The sequence below is a fragment of the Chanos chanos genome, chromosome 9 (assembly GCF_902362185.1).
Source record: "Chanos chanos chromosome 9, fChaCha1.1, whole genome shotgun sequence".
Lineage (NCBI taxonomy): Eukaryota > Metazoa > Chordata > Actinopteri > Gonorynchiformes > Chanidae > Chanos > Chanos chanos.
Genome location: NC_044503.1, coordinates 3,936,119 through 3,959,516, shown reverse-complemented (window position 1 = coordinate 3,959,516; position 23,398 = coordinate 3,936,119). Strand labels below are relative to the sequence as shown.

At 41.3% G+C, this 23,398-nt stretch overlaps 1 protein-coding gene across 1 annotated transcript; it reads left to right on the top strand.

Moving 5' to 3' along the window:
- Positions 1–1,293: 1,293 nt before the first annotated feature.
- LOC115820644 (von Willebrand factor A domain-containing protein 7-like) lies at positions 1,294–11,148 on the top strand. Its single transcript, XM_030784281.1, has 16 exons — positions 1,294–1,473; positions 1,732–2,019; positions 2,185–2,278; positions 2,379–2,507; positions 2,983–3,136; positions 5,221–5,390; positions 5,508–5,626; positions 5,836–5,952; positions 6,246–6,425; positions 6,542–6,674; positions 7,387–7,533; positions 8,585–8,677; positions 8,832–9,013; positions 9,194–9,327; positions 9,602–9,764; positions 10,864–11,148. The coding sequence occupies exons 1-16, from the start codon at positions 1,294–1,296 to the stop codon at positions 11,146–11,148; spliced, it is 2,568 nt and encodes an 855-aa protein (XP_030640141.1).
- The last annotated feature ends 12,250 nt before the right edge of the window (positions 11,149–23,398 follow it).

Genomic DNA, 23,398 nt, shown 5'->3' with positions numbered 1-23,398 from the left:
ATCTTGATGTTGGATGTACCCCGTTCCTCTATGCATCTTGTCAGCCCATGTTTTCATGGAATCTGCTGTGTGTCTGTGTGTGTGTGTGTGTGTGTGTGTGTGTGTGGGTGTGTGTCTGTGTGTGTGTGTGTGTGTGTGTGTGTGTGTGTGTGTGTGTGTCTGTGTGTGTGCGCGCGCGCATGTGTGTGTGTGTGTGTCTGTGTGTGGGTGGCTGATTTAGACAAGGGCCAGCAACATGTGTTCCCTTTTTATTCTGCTGACTGCAAAAGTAGCAAGTGTTAATGGTCAGAAAATATAGTATTATGTTCCTTTTTTTTCATTTTAATTAATTTTTTTCTTTTTTGCTGATTCTCTCTTTTTTTTTATGTCAAATCCAGTTGTTGTTTATTTGAGGTTATGACAAGTCTAGCTTTGTTTTTTTAAATATCTCATCACTGCAGAAGTTGTCAGCTAAGCTGTTTATTTTGGCCCTCTTAGGTGTAGTCAACCTCTTATCTCTGTTTTCCATCATGTAGACATCATTTTCATCCTCTGCAGTTCTGGCAGGTAAACCAGTGCATCCAAACAGTCAGGCCATACTCTCTGCCTTGTTTTTGTTTTTTTTTGTGTTTTAATGTGTTTTGCTTTGAGGGAAAAACTTTTGGGTAATTTTTCTGTTATGGATCATGGTACCGTTTGCTCATCCAGTCACAATGTTTCTCATCTGATACGAATGAGCCAAATTTGGAACAAGAATACTTGTAGGTGACCCTGTTATTAACTACCTGGTCTTGCTGGAGGTATTCCTGCCCATGTCTTGCGTAATGCTAGCTTTAGCAAAATACCGAAATGGCATGTTGCTTTTGGCCTCCATTCCTTCCACACTCTGACTGAAAAGATTTTGCGTGTCATTCAGCAATTCATGCCCCATGTGCAGTGAGGCAGGGAGACTTTCACAAAAATATGGAACTTTATCCATCCAATAGCAACGCTACACCACATGGATGCACAGATTGTCCAAGAGGGCGCTTGGGGTTTTTTTTTTTTTCCTTGTTGAAAAAAGACATTGAGGATAAATGCATTATGTCATAATTTTAGCGGATGAAAGTTCAATCCAGTTTATAATGAATGTCTTCCACTTCTGCTATTTCCCCATCAATGTTCATGTCCCTGTTTATCTTGGCTAAGCATTCAAAGTCACACTGTTTCAAACTGACTGTCAATGTTTTTTAGACATGTTTGTCAACTTCACTTTTTAAGACTGTATTTAACTTGTGTGAATTTTCCCCCTATTCAGGGTATAGTTTAGTTAAGATGAGATATAGCTTGGCCCTTCTCTTTGTGCTACTTGGCCAAGGGCTGGCGTTTCATCCCACACGGGTAACATCTGACTCAAGATCGCACACTGATATCACTGAAGAAGCACTGCTGGGAGAGGCAGTGGAGTCATGCAAGGCAGTAGCAACTGCAGAGGGGAAGGACTTCACTCCACCCGTAAGAACTTGTGTGTGTGTGTGTGTGTGTGAAGTTTAACCAGTGTATTTTTTAGTTTCTACATACAACAGCATCTTTCCTGTGTTTGTGTTTGTCTGTGTGTTTGTTTGTACATGCGTGTTAGTATTGTTTAGCTACAGAATAATGGGAGTCAATGGGAAGTCCCCACTAGGATATGAGTACAAATTTGTGTGTGTTTCTGTGTGTGTGTGTGTGCGTGTGTGTCTGTGTGTGTTTGTACATGCGTGCGTGTCACAGGTGGAACAGACTGCGGAGAAGGTGCTCGATGCATGTCTGAAAGCGTTAGAAGGCAGCGATGCAGTGTCAGCTGCTAGGTTCAGGGAGCTCTTGGATGATATCATCACTGCAAACACTCTGGTGGACACAAACCTGTTCAACAGCGCCCCCCATCACTTCAGCGATGAGGCCTTCATCAAGGCACGTAGCCTCATCACTGAGGGCGTGGTCAGCATTAGAGCCAGCCTGGCAGCGGACAACATGGCAGCGGCGAGGCGGACCTTAGGTGCCGTCAGCCACACCCTTCAGGTGAATCAGAGGAGATATTCTTTGAGTGCCCCCCCCATACACACACACGCACATGCACACACACACACACACACACACACACACACACACACACACACACACACACACACACACACACAATGTCTGTTTACCTGTGATGTTTTTCATCAATGTGATGCATTTCAGGATTTCTACAGTCACAGTAACTGGGTTGAGTTGGGAAATACAAAACCATATGCCAGTCTACTACGACCAGACCTCCCTATGGAAAATCTTGCAGGTGGGTGTGTGTGCTTGTGTGTGTGTTTGCTTATGTGTGCACATGTCTATGTGTCGATGTGTGTTTTCTGGTTAATGTCTCAAATCTCTGGTTCTCTCAGATCCTGACACCCCGACATGCAGGAAATGTGAAGAGTTTGTTTGTCCGAACCTCATCCTTCCAAACATATTAAAGTCTAACATACTTACATCAGGGTACGATGAAAGCCGTGGAATCACCAAACCAGCAGGTACTGTACAGGACTATCTTCCTCGCTCTCTCATACACACACACACACATACACACACAGTGGCACAACCAATTTTTGAAGGAGGAAAACAGTGATATCCTGACCCTTTGAGTTTCCTCCTCATTTTTGTGAGGTTTGTCAATTTGGAGTGTCGTTTTTGTGAGTCAAGTAACTGATATTTTGTGTGTGTGTGTGTGTGTGTTGGAAAGAGAGAGAGAGAGAGAGAATGCGTTTAGCTTTTAATGGTTTTCATGTTATTTCAGCGAGAGTTTTGAACACTCTCCCCTCTTTTTCCTCAGCTTTTTTTTTACCTTTTCCTCTCACATTTTACTGTCTGATTCTGTTCATATCAGAATTCATCTAATTTCCTCACACCCAATCATGTGGTGAGAAGTAAAACATCTACTGATCCTGCATTCTCTCCTGTATTCAAATTAACCTCTTTCAGTAACCTTAAACTTTTCTCTTACTGTAGGTAAATGTAGCCATGGTGATTTATTCAGTGTTGGGATCCACAAGGATGACCCTGAATCTGACCTTCATGATCTTGCTGCAAAGCTAGCCACTGATGCCACTGTTGACCTACTGCGAAATATTCGGAACACAGCAGGGGACCATCGGTTTCTGAAGTATGTGGACCGACAGAAAGATAGATAGATAGATAGATAGATAGATAGATAGATAGATAGATAGATAGATAGATAGATAGATAGATAGATAGATTCTCAGTCATCCAGGTCATAGTTATCCAAGAATGATAGCCTACAGCATCACCAATCACCTGCAGGAAAAGAACCTCTACAGACATCCAAGAAAGGTTAAGTCAAGGGCAACTGAACCTGTTGTAGATCCTTGAATACGTTTCACCTCTCATCCAAGAGGCTTGTTCAATTCTGAACTTAACTGAGCTGAAGAAGCCCCTTGGATGAGAGGTGAAACGTTTTCAACAATCTACAACAAGTCCAGTTGCCCTTGACTTAACCTTTCTTGAATGTCTGTAGAGGTTCTTTTCCTGCAAGTGATCTGTGATGCTGTAGGTTATCATTCCAGGGAGCAGCTTCTATATTGTTGATGGACATATGACTAGGTGATAGTTGCAAGGGTTTGTGCCCCTCTCTTTATCCTTCCTGAGCAGACAAGTCTCTCCTTGTAGGAGCCAAGCTGGTAGGTGTTTTGTCCAGTAGGCCTGTATTCGGTTGAGTCCATTTGCTTTCCAGTTTGCTATCTTGCTGATCAGGATACTCTTTACATGCAAGACAAATGCGACTATAACAAAGTAATTGAATAATGTCAGCTAATAGACAAGAAGTGATGTCTTTGTGTAAGTAACACAGTACTCCAAGCCAAATCTCTCAGTTCTCTTTGGAATTTTCCCAGATGTGTGTTATGAAATACCTGTAGAGGAGGAGGAAAGCAGATGAGAGCCAAGTAAATTAGCCTTGAGCAGATACCTCAGGTTTGATGAAATAATGAGTATTATGTAGGTCAGATGTGAGCACTTTCCTTTGATTACAATTCATATAACAATTCACTAAGCTATGTAAGGAATAATGTAAACCCTGACAGGGTGATGCAGGTCTTTATTTTGCTATAATGATCAGCTCGCTGTACATTATCTGTACATACCGTAAAATGCTGTAATTGACCAATCAGAATCAAGTATTCAACAAAACCATGTGCTAATAAGTAATTAATATCTTTGGCTTAAGTCCTTTAGAATGAACATTGTCTGTCTTATCATCATTATGGACAAGGTGAATCTCTGCAGTGTGTTGTAAAGGGCTTCCTTTTCAACATAATGGTCCTGCCTGCTCCTGAAGCCATTAGCAGCAGTAAACAAACTGCATTAGCTTTTGTCTCGTATGAGGCCATACTTCAGTGTTAGCGCTGATGTCCGTGATGCCAGTAGTTCATGGACAACTTTTGGGATCGTACCGTGTCACAGTTGCAAACTGAGTTTCTTTTCAGATCATAACTGTATTGGGCTTCGAATGTGCTAAACAACATGTCATCAAAGTACCGACATGATTTTGTTCAGTATACTCGCTGTTGCTTGCAGTCCCCCGAAGGATCTTGGTCCAGACCTAATCTAACACACATGAATCTAATATTTTGTGGTTTACAGGACCTTGATTAGTTGAATGAGGCTTCTCTGTGCAGGGCTGGAGCAGAAGCCGATGGATACTACAGTTTCCCAGGAGGACTCCAGCCCACAGTATTGTTAGCCAGGGGCAGGGTCTCTTGAGCGATGTGTAATCATGTTGATGATGTTTTCATGTTGTTCTCTTTGGTTCTCACGGAGGGCAGGACAAAACAGGGTGTTATTGGTGTTTACATTCGTATGTAAAGCTGTTTTCATATAGTTAGCAAGGAGAAATCACACACTGAAGACCTGTTGAATTTTAAAACATGAAAAACAACAACAACAAATTGGTAAATATAAGTCTGCTGAAAAAGCATCTCAGAAAATGCAAGAAAGAAATTTGATTTAACAAATTAGATTTAATTACAGGAGAACAATAGTTCAAAAGACCCCTCCTCTTATGTAACCCACTGCTAAAACATGTAAAAAGCAACTGACTATGGTTCAGACTTTCTTGATTGAACCACATCTTTAACCAAGTAACAAATATCCTGTAACATTCGGACAAAAAGTATTTTTTAAGAAATCAGTCTTATGAAACCCCATCACTTTCTCCTTTTTTCTTTCCAGGATGCTGGGCATCAGTCGTTCCTCTGTCTTGTGTTTTGTGATCGATACCACAAATAGCATGAGTGATGATATAGCTGAGGTTCGGAGACTAACCAATGAAATTATCGACAAGAAACGAGGAACAAATGATGAACCTTCTTTCTATGTCCTTGCCCTGTTCAATGACCCAGGTGTGTGTGTGTGTGTGTTTACATTGTATTGTTGTTTTGTTCTATTTTTAATTGAAGTGTCTTGAAAGTTGGTGTGAAAGAGTGAGTTGTTGCTGTGTTTTGTGTCTGCGTGTGTAGATGTGGGACCAGTCAAGAGTACCGCTGACGTGGACGAATTTAAGAAGATGATAGCTGCAGTTGCTGTGTATGGAGATAGAAACTTTGATTTCCCTGAAAAAAGTCTCTCCGGGCTACAGGTATCAGCACGTGTGTGACCATTGAGATGCTGTGGTAGTTTCCGGATACGTTTGGCTAAGTTCCGGCAAAGTTTGTCAGGAACACGTGCAATTACTGCCCATGTGTTTATATTATTTCTGAGTGTGTGTATATATGTGTGTGTGTGTGTGTATGTGTGTGTGTGTGTGTGTGTGTATGTGTGTGTGTGTGTGTGTGTGTGTTCATTCAGCTGGCCCTCACTACAGCACCTCCTTCATCTGAAATGTACCTTTTCACTGATGCCGCCGCCAAGGACACAGAATTAGAAGGGGCGGTCCGTTCTCTGATTGACAGCACCAAGTCAAAGGTAAAACTGATTCAAATGGTCACTTTCACCTGTCTTAAAACGGTACTGCAGTCAGATGGAATCGACATTGAGACCCAGTCAGCGTGTTGTGGAACAAGAGGCACCACAAAATGAGGCGAAGCTACATTGGGTTTAAACTTACAGTTTGTTTCACATTCGGTCAAGACTCTGGCAGCTGCATTGATTGAAATTGTTTAAAACCACCATCTGCACAAAGTCAAGTTAATATTTGGGGACAGAAAATTTCTGATCGCTCGTTGCCACTCTCTTGTGTATGTGTGTGTGTTTCACAGGTATCGTTCCTGCTAACAAACATCTTGTCTAGAAGGAAGAGGAGGAGCGTGGTGTCAAACCGTGATAACATACTGTATGAGAAACTAGCCAAACTATCTGGTGGACTGGCCATTGAGGTGTCCAAGAGCACCTTGCCTCTAGCCACTACTGTTATAATGGATCTTGTTTCCTCTTCACTGGTACTGATCTCTCTCTCTCACACACACCCACACAAATAAAAACATATACATATCCACCAACAAAACACGACCTACTGCCTTGTTCCTCACTTGGCTGTGTTTCTATAACCCTATAGGTAAACCTGTTTCAAGTGTCCAGGGATTCAGGAAAGGACGAGACTTTTTCATTCCTGGTAGATCCATCAGTGCACAATGTGTCCATTTACATCATTGGGTTTTCTGTGAGCTTCACACTGAAGAGCCCCACAGGTAACACACACACACATACACACATACACATACACACATAAACATACACACAACTCACACATGCATGCTAAAGGTGTAACAGTTCTGAAACTGAGACCGAAACCACGATACAAACATCCACAGTCATGGCCAAGTATATAGTGATACTTGACAAGATCTACATTTCTGTGTCCAGAGCTAAAATTCCTCTCTCATTCCATAATGGAGCCATAACATAGCAACTGAATTAGCACGTGCTCAGTGATGCAGCCTCGTAAGTATGGCGACTGCAAAGCCAGAGCTTGACAACCGTCCCATATTCTTCAGGTCTCCTGTTTGGGAACATTTTGGTTTTGCAGTGAACTACAGAAGCAATGGGCAAGGGCAAATGGATAAGACGGTACAAGGAAAAAACAGAGTGGAGTGCAAACTGGAAATTAGGGACAGTTTGCCACTGTTTACAACTTTGTACAAGTTTATAAGTTTACAAGTAAATTCATAATAAATGAAAAGAAATTTCATGTTTTGCATGTCGTTTTTTTACTGTACTGAAAACATTTCAAACCGTGACTCAAAACTGAGGTATGTAGCAAACAGTGACTTTTGCATACCGTTACACCCCTAATGCATGCATGTGCTCACGCACACATACAGAACATGTACACAAAAAAAACCCACACGCACATACAGACATTCCCCAGATGCTTTAAAATGACATGCATTGTTCTCGTAGGTGTGAGTCAGGAAAGCACAGTGAAATCAGGGCCTTTGGGGGAGATATCTGCAGTGGGAAATCTTCACGTTGCTCATTTGACGGAGCAAACAGGAACGTGGCAAATCAGCATTAGATCCACCCGTCCATACAACATCAGAGTTATAGGTGAGCAAACCATGTCCAACTATTCATGTCGGTATGTGTGTGTAAGGAGAATCCTATGTTTACCTTACAAAAAATACTAAAATCCAGATCTGAGGGGTTCCCCTTAGGTAAAGTCTGTCACTCAGGTCCATGTTTAGAGTCCTTCATGATTCTCCCACAGTCAATGGATTTCCACCGTTACACTTTTTTTTTAAGATCTTACCTTGTTTCAGTTGTCTATTGATCCTTTGTTATTCTTGAGAAGAAAACACTGCATGTTGTTTAAAAAATGAGAGCTAAAACATAACCATAAAACATAATAGTAAAATGTATAAAAATGCTATCATACAAGTCAGGATACAAAGTGCCAGTCAGTTGGAATGAGTCAGTCTTGAACTGGAGTCTTACAGTTTTGAGAATCAGCTTTCCTTTACAAGAACGAAAGGCTTTAAAACACAGAGGAGAAATTACTGAACTTTAATCTGGTAGTGTTCTTCCCCTCAGACAACATGACTGTAGATGAAGTTGAGAAGATTGCACGTTCTGGATCCCTTTTTGATTGTTGCAGTTTTTTTTAAAAATTTTTTTCACTGAGAATGTAGTTTCATGGATCTAATGAGTGTTTAAATACTCCTCCTTAAACCTTTCTTCGGTCACACAGACACAACTTTTTCGAAATCGTTCACCTCTCAAGCCCTGTTTGTGAAGTTTTGACAGATAAAGTCGCTAACATCAACCTAACTGAATGATATATTGTCAAGGTTTCGATAGTTACTGTCCAGATTAACCTGAAGAGCACTGTTCGTCCAGAAGGACAGTAAACCTCCAGTTCAAAATTTGCTGCAGATTTGAGTGTCCTCTGTCCAAACAGAAAGACAGTTGTTGCTGCCCATGGCCGTTACTGTGGGAGACCTGATGACATGGGTTAACACCTTAGAGAGACTGATGCATCTACATGTGTTTTGAGACACCACACAGCCTTGTGGAGTTGCCTGGTGTAACTAAAGTTTCTTTAACAACAGCCTAAAGAAAAGTTCTGTGTCATGCTCTCTTGGCTGTTATGTGTTTGCAGGCCACAGTGTGCTGGATTTCCTGTACAAATTCATCAGATATTTCAAGGGTCTTCATCCTGGATTTGTGGAGATAGAGGGACGGCCCTCAGCAGGTAGTCCCGCCCACATCACTCATACAGTCAAACAGACTCACCCAACACCTTCTTTTTCCATGATTATGTTTGACTACTGTGTTCATTAATATGTGTGTGTGTGTGTGTGTGTGTGTGTGTTTTGTGTGTGTTTTATGTGTCGGTCTGTGTTCAGAGGGGAATTCGACTCTCATGTTGAGAGTTGTAGGTGCTGATTCCTTGTCTGAGGTCGAGCTGTCAGTCTTGGATGCAACTGGCTCATCTACACTGAGACCCAGCATGAGGGAGCTGGACAGGGGGACGTTCTTTGCTTTCTTTCCAACCCTCCCAGACGGCCCGTTCACACTGCAGCTGAGGGTAAAAGTGACGGACACTTGTTTCAGCGAGAGTCAACCAATCAGATTCAAGCTTCCCAGATCTCCATACAGGTACTAAAAAGAGATTTGGACATTTTGACTAGTTCTTTATGTTGTGAAAAAAGAACTGCAAAGTTGTTGTGAGTTCATGTCATTTCCTTTGTTTTCTTTGTTCCTTTAGGTGCAGAGGATTCTCATTCTTCACCCTGGAGTTCCCTTATCTGTCCCCTTCAATGTGACTGCGAGTGGGAATGTGGGTACAGCTACAATACAAGTTCGAGCCACTCAGAACTTTGTGGCTTCATTCACACCCAGGTGGGTGGAGCTTGAAGTGGACCTGTCCTGCTGCAATCTAATAAACAATACCTGTAAAATCTGCACCTATATCAGATAGTTAAAGGAAAATCAGAAGACACCTGTACTCCAAGTAGCTAACGAAGCGAATTTGATCGTGTATTAATTTGTAATACATCTTTATAATACATCTTTGTCTCTTTCCTCGCTCTCAGTTTCTCTTCATGTTTGTGTGCTTATGCACTTCTGTGTCTGCATGTCACACTGTCTGATGCATGTGTCTTTACGTGTGCAGTTCGGTCACATTGGCTGCTGGCAGCAGTGCTACGGGTACGCTGAATCTCTTAGCTCCTCCCAGCACTCCATCAGGCTCCGCCTGCACCATAACCATAGTGGCGGAATCGACCGGAACAGGGCAGTCTAACTACGCCATCGTCCACACGACCGTCATGAGCATGGTATTGAGGGGCACTACACAATTAAAAACATGGGGGGGGGGGGGGGGGGGGGGGAGAGAAAAAATGCATGCGATTGGTGATTACTTGGAATAATCAGATAGTTTCAGTTATATGTTCATAAATCTTGGCTCTATAATGAGTTTTACAAGGACAGTTTCCTGTTTTGAGTGTAACATCGATATCATTTAAAGATCACACAGTCAGCACACGTTCAAGTATAGCCTTAAAACTAGGGCTGAGTGATACCATATATTTACAGTTTGATCCGATGCTCAATATATTTATGGACAGTATTACCAATATTGATACTGATGCTGATACCAAACCTCTTTTACTATTTTAGTACTGCAGTGCACATTTTCTGCATACTTTGCTAAAACATTTGCGAATCTTTTCTCTCAGTGTGACCTTGTGAAGGCTTAAATGATAGTTTGGGTGGAATAACAGGGGTGTTTCTGGGATACCGATGTGCATTTGTCCAACAATGCATAGTGACTGATCTCAAAAAGATTTGTAACTTCTTTCATTTAGACTCATTTTGAAGAACATATTTTTATGTTTATGTTCTCTGCTACGTGACTATTCCCAAACTTTCAAAAGCATTTTTATCTTTCATTTTTGGTGTTTTGTGCACTAGATACAGTGGTACAATGGGATAATGCACAACGAAATGTCTGTTAATTACTGTAGTTTTAGTTGCGAGGGTGTTACAGTATAATGTGCGATCAGCATCCCACATGGACTTTTATTCAAACATTTTCTGTACCTCATCATGCAGCTCTGTGTGTGAGTGCTGCATGTTACCGGCATGTGATACTGTCTTCTCACAAATATGACATGATGCAAAGTGTGCATTGCAAGTGGTGTACAGTACATCCAAATAGGAACATATAGGAATTGTCCCTTGGATTACTCAGAACAGAGAAGTGTTAGGAAAGCCAAGTAAGCTAAATGCCTTCAATAATGCAAACATTATTCTGGGAAAAAAAATAAATACGTAAATTTAAATGATATTTCAGGGGGGGAAGAGTTCATCAAGTTATTATTAAACTAAATGAAAAATATTCTGATCAGTTATTCTCTCTCTCACTCTCTGTAGATCACAGACCTGAAGCCGCCTACATGCGTTGAGTTACACAGGAGCCCAAAATGTCCCATATGGGAGATCTCTTTAGCCATGTCTGACGGCGACGGGACGGGCATCGAAAAAATCTTCCATCGCGGCGCTGACGGCAACATAACCAGCACCGTGACCGACACGCAGACCTTGGTCACCTTCTCGGCCTCTTGCTGTGAGGAGAGTGTGGAGTTTGTGGCTGTGGATCATGTTGGTAATGCAGGAACGTGTTCGTTCACAATCAGTACCCCTCCAAAGAGTACTTAGGTCCAAGTATTACTGCTCTCCCCAAAGTCCATGCTGCTGCAATTGCTCACAAAAAACATGCACAGACTCACCACATAATCAGCACAAACACAAACACACTATATACTCAAACACACCATACACACACACAAACACACAAATTTACACCATATGCACTCAAACACACACAAACATATATACACACACCATTAACACTCAAGCTTATTTGCATCCTTTGAAAAAAAAAGCAAAAAAAAACCTTTTAAAAAGTTCATTGTGCATCTTCTTTCAATGTAAAACTATTGATGTTTTTTTTCTTGTCAATTTTTTTTTGTCAAAATACTTGCCAGGCCAATTGGGCGCTACTGAACATTCAAATGGAAAAATAAAACAGAACTGAATTTGCATTAACAGTCTGTCTTAAAGCTCTATCTGCTCAACTTAATAGCATGCACTTCAAAGAAACAAAGCATATGTTTCTTTACAAAATGACACCAATGAAACATTTTATTCTTTTACACAGTGTTAATCTTTCATAGATATCCATTGTTTAATAGCAGAGTATGAATCTAGAGTCCGTGCAAAGTCCGAAGTCATTTAAGATCGAATCTTGGATCAAGTTCTCTTCAACTTCAGTGAGACTGCAGCTCCAGTAGCCAAGCTGAGTTGCCAGATCTCAGATGAAGCTGAAGCGAGTGGTTAATTCAAACCGCAGGTTGCTGATATTTAACTGAAGAGATGCAGTTCATTATTCCTTGAGCACGGCCCAGGTACAAACCCAGGACTTAGGCTGCCTAGCCCCTGAGGAGCTTAGAGGGAGAAAATTGCCACTGGAATAGCAGTGAGTTGAGCAGTCCGATTATATGCGAGGCTCTTTACGCTTTTAGGTGTCTAGCTGCTGTGATGATATTGATGGTGCAAACTGAATCAAAGAGTTTACCTCTTGATGTTAACAAACAAAAGGCTTCAACTCAACCTGTGTTTTTTTCAGAAGAGTCTGTAATTAACAAAGATTCAAACAAACAAGCAAACACACAAACAAAAAAAAAACAAAAAAATAGGTTTATAGAAGCAACGACGAGTTAGAACTGAACATTTCTATGGCAGATTAATTTCTTGATTATAGCCAGGTGTCCCCAGTAAACAATGATCTATGATCCTGTGGTAATGTGGAGATCCCATTTGGTGAAACTGCCTCAAATGTATTTGAAGTAGAACTTAAGAAGTATTTTACTGACTGCTTTCAAAAATACTTCAGATATTTTAATAAATAAGTTGTCTTTTAAGTAGTACTTTGATGAAGTAGTTGAAATACTTCAAATGCAAGTATTTATTTTCTAAAAAAAAAAGTATTTCAAATGAATAAAGATGTCAAGTCTATCCTCCGGTTTATGCAGAATTACAGCATTTTAATAGTTGTGCTTTGTGTTTGAGCCAGCCTCTGAACATTCTATCCAGCTGCGGTCATAAGCCGAACCAGAGCGGTTGCACAGCTGCCAAGGTGAGCTGCCTACTGTTGCAGTTGAGGTCATGGTTGGAAGCCCTGACAACTCAAGACTAATCAGACAAACTTGTGTGCAGCATTTTGTAGGAAATGTAAACTTTTAAATCATGTTGATCCAGTCACCAACACTCCCCTCAGTCTATAACTGCTTAACTGTCAAATGGTACAACACCAGTTACCTGTCTGGAGGACATAGCTGGATCAGGTCGATATTTGAATTACATTAACCCTCTAGACTCACATTTTTAAAGCATGTTTCCTAGACCTAAATATAACCAAATGTGAAGAACTATGTCATGAGGGAATATTAGGGGACAGCTCAGATTTACACAAACTTTGCAGCCGTCATTATAAATGAGCAACCTGCCCCGTGGAAGAAATCATAGATTTTACATATTTGGGAACAACTCTAGATCACAGGGATCACTTATTAAAATACTGATGCCATTTACAGAAAGGCCAGACACAGACTGTTCCTGCTTCAGAAATGAAGAAGTTTTAACATTTACAGAAGGATCTTAATACTGGCATACAGTACACTCACTGTGTTATGGTTTTTAATTCATCTGTAATTATGATGATGCCTCTGTCAAAAACAGAAAAGCTCAGGTTACAAGTGTCAGTCTATTGGACAGTATCAACTGGGCTTTAAACATAAGCTGTCAGGAGGGAGAGCAGCCAAATACCAAATAATGACCACATCCACCTACTACATACTAGTACATGTAAGGTGTATTCCTTTAACTGCAGTCATACAATTCTCTTCATGTGCATGTAATAAACAGAACTAAAAAAAAATTGCATAAATTCATACTGGAGAATCAGTTCTATTCTATTCTGTTCTGTTCTATTCTATTCATCCCCAGACTGGTAGCCCCACCCCCCACCCACATCTCATTATCACCAATTTGAGAGAGACTGAATTTCATTCAGTTTCTCTCACACTCGGCCTGTAGGGCTTCAGTCCCAGTAGATAAGTGTCTGGAGGTCTGTGTGAAGAAGATGTTCACTGTTTCATTGTATAGCTGTGGTTGTATGCACATCTGGCCTCTATTCTACAGCTATTTCACTGTATAGCTCCTCCGTACAGTTACATAAATTCTATTCTTGTCTTGAGGTTTCAATGTCAAAAAAACATTTAAAAAAAGGAATAAATGAAAGATTTATCAGAGGTGGTGTTTTGCAGTATTGTGGATATTTCTTGTTTGCAGTGTCACCAACGATCAGTTTCTTTTTAATAAGTGTTCCAAGATTTGTATAGATTTTAATTTCGATTCTCTTATAGCAATGTATTCTGGGGCCAGTCACAGTGCTGAGGTGCATCTTACATCCTGGATCGAAGACTCAAATCCCAGGACTCCAAGAGAGCACATCTGACCATGTTTCCTTGGAGAGGTTTCGTTGACCAGAGTCCCTCTCCCTTCTACTGTTTATCAGTCACTGCTGGTCACTGCCTGTCAAGAGCTTACATAGTTGTGGTTATGCACTTTTCTTTGGTCTGGCGAGTTTAGGAAGTCTGTGGTATTAAAAAGACACAGCAGCTGACTTTAAACATACTGGAGGGAGCAGATGCTAGCCTCTCTCACCTCGACTGAAGTGGCTGCCGTGAAAGAGAGGAAATTCACAAGATTATGGGTAACTGGACTATCCAACTTAGTTGTGCAGTGTGGGGAAGGTTTTTTTTTTAAAAAGCAAGTAAGGACATCTTTAGTTTCTACAACATTTAACTGTAGGTGTAATCTTTTGCAAAATTCTTTCACAATAGAGTCATGACTAGAACTGGCGTTGTGAAATAATAAAATTTTGAAATATGCATGGTCAGAAGATCTCTACTCTCATCTGTACTGAAGATCAAAAAGGGAGGGATAGCCATACTATTTCTCATTTGTTGGTTAAATGCAACAAGCATCTCATTTTTAAATTATAAAGCTGAGCACTATCAAATGCTGTTAAGAAAAACAAAATCCAAGTGAATGTCCTACATGTGTTTTAGTGCCATAGAGATACTTACAAAAAATTAAGGAGGGTTACCTTTGCCTTTAGGTACTGCATAAAGCCCTCATGTTAGTGGGACTCCAGTAGAACATCCTCCGGAGAGCCGTCAACATCCAGTAGTGGCAGTAGGGAATCACTTGGATACTGTATAAGCCAGGGGATCTGGAGCCTCGTGCCAAAGAAGGGAAACACGACAGGCTGGTATAGTGAGGGAGAATTTATAAGATCCCTGATTGACCCTCTGGATGGCCCCACAAACCAGTGGCTGAGATTCTGACAGGGCAAGCAATGGCAGCGGTCCTTGGTGGAGAACTAGGACCTGTGCTCTGAGCAGAATTCAGAGGGACTCACTGCAGTGCCATCTTGCTTACAAAGAGCCTGGAACTGGACATGGTCTGTCTCCACACCTGTTTGGCACAACAGAACCAGTTGTCCACCACAGTTGCCTCTGTCTGGTTCAATCACCAAAACCGTGTTAAGCCAGTAGACCCATGCAGCTCAACTATTAGTTCCGCTCAACCTGCCCACTGGACTGAGAGTGGTAACTGGAAATGAGCAGTCCCCAGTTTCTTCATGAAAGCCTTCCATACCTAAGTTGTGAGCTGGAGTCCACAATTTGGAGGGATGTCCCCTGGAAGGCCATAGTGTCAGAGGGTGTCATGGAAATGAGCATCACTTACTTTGCTGAGAATCGCAAGAGTTATAAAATGACATGACCTGGAAAATGTCTACAACCACAAGGATGGTGGCATATCTGTCAGAGGTGGTAGGACTGGTCACAAGATCAACAGATAAATGGAACTAAGCTTTCTGAGGAATGGATAGTGGCATGAGTTTGCCTGCTGGAGCCTGACATAGAGACTTAGTTGCGGAACAGACTGAATGGGACTGAAAGCAACACTGGATGTCTCAAGCCACAGTAGGCCAACAAATTTTTATGAGAGAAGGTATGAATGATGCAGGTAATACCTGGGTGTCTACTGGTCATAAGTGTATGCAGCCAGGAACGTCAGCAATCCATCTCACATATTCTGTGGTACGTATTTCTTTTGAGGAAGACATGGAACAGGAACAGGGTTCTCCTGACCACAGTGAATGTCCTCTTCTCTGTTTAATGAGTTGTCTGAATCTGAATCTGAATCTGAAGTGCAGGGAGGTTTCAGATCAGTGTTCTGACAGTTAGGGGATGAGACAACGAACTCCATTTCTCTTGAACCTCTGAGATTATGTTGTTGTAGCAAGGGGAGACCAAGATTCATGGTGGGAGACCAGGGGGTCGAAAATTGCTCAAAACAGGAAAACAAACCATTCATGGGACCTACTTTCCTCATCTTCTTCCTCCCAAACCACCACTGGCTATACTTAGATGTGTGGCAACAAATCATAACATAGGTCACAGGAACAAAGGTAACTTTGGTACATGGCTGTGAGACTATTAGAGGTATAGGCAGGTAATTGGACATGAAGTAACAGGAAATAATCAATACACAGTAAAGGAATACAAACTGGAATACAGCCTGTTTATATCTAAATGTGTCTACCTATGTATCAATCAATAGGCATTTTACAGTAGCTCAATGTGGTATTTCGGTGACATCAGTGGGTAGCTTTGAAGCAAGAAATTTGAAATGTCAGAATACATGTATTTGTGAGACATGGGTGTTGCAGAAAGTTGGGTAATAACCGATCTTTTTGGCAAGCTTTGTGGTTCTTCCTCACTTGATGTAACCACTTTTGCTGAGTAACACCTTTCATCAGTTGTCATACCAAGAGTAGAGCTAATCATACTATTCATGTTTAATTTTTCCAGTATTTATCTTACAGTAGATAAGTAATCATTTGGTTTATAAATAGTGTTTAACATAATCAAGCCATATTTATTGTTTGATAAAACTCGAATGGACTGAGCAGATATCGATCATTCATTTTTAAGACAGCTTGTGTGGAAAAGGAAAAGATAATAGAACACTAAATCAAGAATTTAAAAGAGAATCCATTCACCATAAAGACAAATGCACCAGTTTTCAAGGCTTGTTTAAATGAGAAATTCATAAAGGTGAAGCATAACGACCACTTATAATCAATACATTAACTTAATGAAGTTCACCTTTCCTGTAATATTCAAAGCTCAGAGAAGTCTACAGGAAGAATAAATACAGAAGAAGACAAAACTGACAGAAGTGAAAAAGCAATATATCAAAATATGTATTTTAAAAAAGAGACTGAGTAAAATTGCCTCACATCAAACAAATAATAGAGTAACCATACAGACAAAGTAAGAAAGAAAGGAAGGAAGAAAGAAAGACAGAGGGATAGAGAGGTCAGACCGTTGAAGCACCATGAATATTATTTTCTTTCTTTCAGAGGGGGGGGGGGGGCTACTCTGTGTGCAATAACCCAGGCCTGTCACTTTTCCCGCCTCCTTGGGTATATATACAGCATTTTGGCACCCATCTCCTCACTCTCTTGAAGACACTTGGTAGATTTCAGCACCTCCGTCTTCAGTCCAATCAACAAAGTTACCTACTGATCACAGCACGGCACTGCTCAGCTCATCTGGGACACTGGATCAAGTCTTTGTCCTCTTCTCTTGTCTACAGATAAGGTGAGTCTCTAATTTCCACTTGCAAACACATCTTGCCCTAAGAACATTGTCAGCCCTTGTTCCAGTTCAGCATCTCTAGCTGAGGAGAAGAAGATTATAGATGTAAGATCAAATATTAAGTAAAAAAGCAGTAAAGTCTTGTCATGTGAATCAATTTTTCAGTTAATGAAGAACAAGTACAATGAATGTAATACAAAGATTGTGCATCAAAGTTTTTGCTTTTGGTGGTGAGGGGCTTTTGGCTGGCAGTAAAGGTATAAAAGCTACGACGGAGTATTCGGGCCACATTGACCGAAAAAAAATCTGAGATTTCCAGAATAAAGTCATTATTTAACGAGAATAAAGTCGTTACGTAACGAGAAATGTTATGGAGAATTGTTATGAATAAAGTCGTTATCTAACGAGAATAAAGTCATAATTTAAGGAGAATAAAGTCGTTATGTAACCAGAAATATTATGAACGAGAACTGGTATGAATAAAGTTGTTATTTAACGAGAATAAAGTCGCAATTTAAGGAGAATAAAGTCGTTATGTAACCAGAAATATTATAAACCAGAATTGTTATGAATAAAGTCATTATGTAAGGAGAATAAAGTCATTAAGTAACGAGAATAAAGTCGTCTGCGTTAAAATGAGGAACGTGGAGCATCTTGTGAAATTATACTTTAGTAGACTTTGATGTGTGTGGCATGGCACGACGCTGTGCTTGCACAATGACAATAAGTTTCTTGAATCTTGAATCCTGAATCTTGAAACAGCATTTGCCAGAAGCTGACTCAGGCTGCCATTGACTGTCCTCTCGCACCTTTTATTAATTGCTGGTAATGTATTTTCCTAAAAATGATTTTTTTTGTCTGGTTAATTAACGACGTTAATTTGTTAAATAACGGTGTTATTCTCGTGAATTAACGACTTTATTCTTGTTAAATTACGACTTTATTCTCGAAATCTCAGATTTTTTTTCTCTCAGTGTTTCCCTAATACTCCGTTGTAAAAAGCAGTCATTAGGCATTACAATTTGTACTAAAACGTTTTGTTTAAATTTGTACCCTAAATGTTACCCAAAAATGTTCATACAACAGTAAGATAAATATTTTGGAACTGTTCATCATAAAACATTGTTAATCACTTGTGAAGCAGGTCCATAAGGTTTTATTGGTTGATTGTTTTTTTATGCACTTGAGCAAGTGTCTTTGTAAGGTGTGTAATGTATACAGGTGCAGTGTATGTGTGACAATATTTCAGGACAGCACCACATGGAAAGATTTCAGTCGGCACTGTTGATCACAGTAGAGTTCTGGGTGGACCAACTGGTACTGCATATTGCAGCATTTAAACCCATTCACTTTAGCCCTACCCTACACTCATTTCAAACTGTGAGGCTATACTTTGTTAGTTGAGCTGACTGTCTTGACTGCACAGTACATGCACAGTGCTGGAGTACCACAAGGCTCAATTTTTCAACCACTTTATTTTTCTCTTTCTTTACATGCTCCCACCACAGATGATTGGAGAACATATTATTGACTTTGTCAGTTCCGCAGACAGTACACAGTTATGTACGGCTGTAAAAAAAAAAGATGGAGTCTGTGCTTTGAATATATTTTGAGCTGTGTCTAGCCTTGCAAACCAGGTGAAACAAAAAATTCTGAGAACCAAATGAAGAGTAAGCAAAATTCTACCTGATCAATGTAAATAAAAACGGGGTTTTAGAAAACCTGCTTTGGATTATCTGGATGCAGATTGATATTCATGCAGAGGGCCGATAATTCAGACATAATGCAGCAATGACTGAAATATATGTTTTTTCTTCTTTCTCTCCATTTTGTCAGTTTCATCAGGTAAGATGTGACACAGCTGAGGACAGGGACATTATACTGATTTGTAGCGTCTCAGTATGTTCCTCAAAGCAAGTTATTCAATAACCTCATATTCTACCATTCACTTGAAGAGAAAATTGTCCGAGCCTATTTCCACCTGGCAGTGTGTCCTTTCTCTTACAAAAGGCATGTGGTCTTATTGTAAGTGCTGGACCAGCTGGCAGAACAGTCTAACCCAGCAATGAGAGCATGCTGCAGCAGCATTTGTTCAGTTACATCTGAAGACTCTTGGAACAGTTTCACCTCTGCTCCCACATTGTCCAGGAGTCGTTTAACACTTGCCTCCCTTTTTCACCATGTTTACCAACTTACCACACACAGTTGTTCCTACAACACTACACACAGTGAGACAGGACAGAAAAGACAGGGCAGAGAAACAGAGTGAGCCCCTTTACCCATTCCTGATGGGACATTCAACGTCAAGAGAAGCACAATACATTAGCCAGTTTACTAAGCATGCATGAAAGCTCCAAAAGGGGTTTTACCATAGAGATCGTGTATACCAGGCCACAGAAAACGAAATCTCCAACTTCTTGTCTTTGGATATACCCCATTTCTCTGTGCGTCCTGTCAACATGTTTTCATGGAATCTACTATGTGTGTGGGTGGCTGATTTACTCATGGGCCAGTAATATGTGTGTCACAGCCTCAACCAGAGGGCTGGACGCAAGTGCAATGTAACAGGAATCTTTAATCACAGACGAACAGGATACAAACAGGACTTCAAACAAACAGCATAAAAACCAAAATGAACAGGATTTGACTGAGCAGACTTGACTTCAGACAGGTAGGATCTGACAGAAGACAGACTTCTAAACAGACAAGCTTTTAAATTGGCAAAGTAACACACACAAAGTTTAGACTTCGCAATGAGCATGCCAAACAGAATGGAACAAACAGGGGAGAAAATCAAGGATAACAAGATGTGTACAGCTGAGGGAGAGGAGTGGTGGGCTGGCTGATTAGTAGACCGGCGATGCCTGGAAAAGAAAGCACATAATTTCAACAACTCACCATGACACTGGAACAGAGCCGTCCCCACACCAGCATCTGAGGTGTCCACCTCAAAAATGAATTGCTTCTGAGGATCGGGCATTTTCAGAACAGGAGCAGAGGTGAAACGTTCCTTTAGCTAGCGGATGGCCAACCTGGCTGAGTTGCCCCATTGGAATTGTCTGGGCTGTCCCTAAGGAGGGCTGAGAGGCAGCCACAGAGCTGAAGCCTGGGATAAAGTGGCGGTAGAAGTTGGCAAAGCCCAGCGCTGCATTTCTTTCACAGTGGGGGGCTCTGACAATGCTGTCACCGCACTGATCTTCTTTTCCTCCATCCTCACTCCCTTGGGGCCAATCACATAACCCAGGAAGAAGACGGTTGTCTGGTGGAAAACGCGCCTCTCTGCCTCCATGTAGAGCCGATGTTGTTGCAACCGAGATAGGACCAGGCGAACATGTGTAATGTGTTCAGGGAGTGTGGCAGAATGAATGAGGATGTCGTCAATGTATGCTGTGACAAATCTCCCCAGCATGTCCCTCAGCACATCAATCACCATGGCCTGGAAGACAGAGGGTGCATTAGCAAGACCAAAGGGCATTACCACATTCTCATATTGGCCAGAGGTGGTACTGAATGTGATCTTCAACTTGTCCCCCTCCCAGATTCGGATCAGATTATATACACTCCAAAGGTCAGGCCTAGTAAAAAACCATGACCCCCGGACTTGCTCTATGGCTGATGGAACCAGAGGGAGTGGGTACCGGTATTTAACAGTGACGGAGTTCAATCCTCTATAACTGATACATGGGCGAAGACCCTCGTCCTTCTTTTTCACAAAGAAATACCCTGCTGACGCTGGAGAGGTGGAAGGGCAGATGAAACCCTGCTGCAGCATCTCCTCAATGTATTCCCCCATGGCATGGGTTTCCTTCACTGAAAGGGGGTAACCTTGATCATGAGGATGTGAAGTACCGGTTAGGAGGTCGATGGTGCAGTCCCATGAGCGACGACTTTTGGTGACAACTTTCATTGGTAGAAAGATGAGTGTGACCAATCTCCATGGGCTTGGGCTCCGGGTCCGGACGGGAAGTGATGGCAATTGGGTTGGTCTGGCGAGGCCAGGATGCTCTTGTAGATGGCGGTCGAGATGGATAGACGAGGTGATGAGAGGATCCAGGTTTAGGTCTTCGTCATGGCAGGCAAGCTCCATTTGAGTGTTTTCCCTGAGTCCTTGCCGGTAGATGGGACAGAGAGCAGGCTCATTCCAAACAGTGGCAGCGGCAGCAGTATGGAAGGACAGCGCGTAGTCCGCTGCAGAGTGTGTACCCTCGGTGAGTCGTAGCAGGCTCTCTCCCACCTCCTTCCCCTCAGTAGGATGATCAAACACCGCACAGAATAGGTTTTCGAAGAACTCATAGGTCCAAATTTCCTCCCTCCTCTCTCCCAGAGGGCAGTCGCCCACTGCAGGGCTCTCCCCTTCAGAGGAGAGATGATTGTAGAGATGTTGGTTGTATCTGTCACAGACTCAACCAAGGGGCTGAACACAAGTGCAGTGTAACAAAGATCTTTAAACACAAACAGGATGCAAACAGGACTTCAAACAAACAGGATACAAACTGAAACAAACAGGACTTCTGAACAGACTTGACTTCAGACAGGCAGGATCTGACGGAAAACAAACAAGTCTTCTAAACTTACTCGCTTTTAATTTGGCAGAGTAACTCTCAGTACACATGGATAAAATGTACATTTCGCAATGAGCATGCCAAACAGAAGGAACAGAATTTGGGAGAAAAGCGGGGAAAACACCCTTGACAGGACGCCAGTCCAGTCTTTGGACTGTGGGAGGAAACCCATGCAGACACGTAGAGAGCATGCAAACTCCACACAGAAAGGACCCTGGCCGTCCCAGCCAGGAATCAAATCGGCCCTTCTTGCTGTGAGGTGACAGCACTACCCACTGCGCCGCCCTCATTCAGGCCAATTGTTATTTATTTCACACTTTGATAATTCTAGCTATAAATTATTTGGCATCTCACCACTGTTATAATAACACACTCAGCTAAGTTGTTTATTTTGGCATTCTTAGGTAAAGTAAATGTCTTATCACTATTTTCCATCATGTAGACATAGTTATCATCCCCTGCAGTTCTGACTGTTGACCAATGCATCAAAATAGCTGCACTTTCTGCCTTGGGTTGTTGGTTTTTGAAATAGATTTTTACTTTGTGGATTTGTGGTTCATACTTTTGGTTATTTTTCTGTTGCTTTTTTCCTCTAAGATTTAATCTAGCAGTTAACGAACTAGTTAGTTTGTTAACTAACTACTGTAACTGGAATACTATTCTAAGTTACTCTAGTACTTTGGGCCAGTTGCTGAACTATTGTCAGTCGTACAGTGAGCAGATAAAGCCATCATTTGCTCATTTGGTCATCTTTCCCATTCGTTGTGAATAAGCCAAGTTCAGGGAAAAGAGCACTTGTGCACGACCTTGTTATTGGCTTCTTGGTCTTGCTGGATCAGAGTTGTTCCTGCCCATTTCATGTGTAATACTAGTATGAACTAAACAGCTAAATTAGCTGATGTTGAAATAGCCAGCTGCTTTTGGCCGGCGTTTGTTCTATGCTCAAGTGCTATTAGCAGTTAGAAAATGAACATTGTGAAAAGAAAGGAAGCCCACTAGTTCCAAAGTACAGGACTGAGGTTGACTGGACCAGCACGCCAACATGTTGTAGAATTCAGGGTGTAAGCCTTCACATAGCTCTTCAGATTAGTTGTGTTTTCTAACTGTTTGTGGCCACAATGTTTGCACTGGAACTTATATTACATGTTATTGTATGTAAAATCAATTTTTTTGACAATTTTTGTTCTTTTTCTCACTTCCAAACTCTTGCATAACTGCAACCGTCATGATAACATTATGCAGCTGGTTAATCAAGTTTATATTTGCAACCATTTTCAGTCAGCAGTTAGCACCTCAAAGACTGTGACGCAGGGTAACTCATTCATTCATTCATTCATTCATTCTCTAAGCCGCTTATCCTAATTAGGTGGTGCTGGAGCCTATCTCATCGGTCACTGGGCAAAAGGCGGGAAAACATCCTGGACATGTCAGTGCAGGGTTATTGTTCCACAAAAAATATTGAGCTGTATTCACTGTTTGACGTCGTACTGTTTGCAAGAGATCAACAATGCTTTTAGCAATATTTGTCAAATGTACTTTTTAAAAGACTTTATTATTTACTTTCTCTTTCTCTTTTCTCTTTTTTTTTAAGGACATAATCTGGTTAAA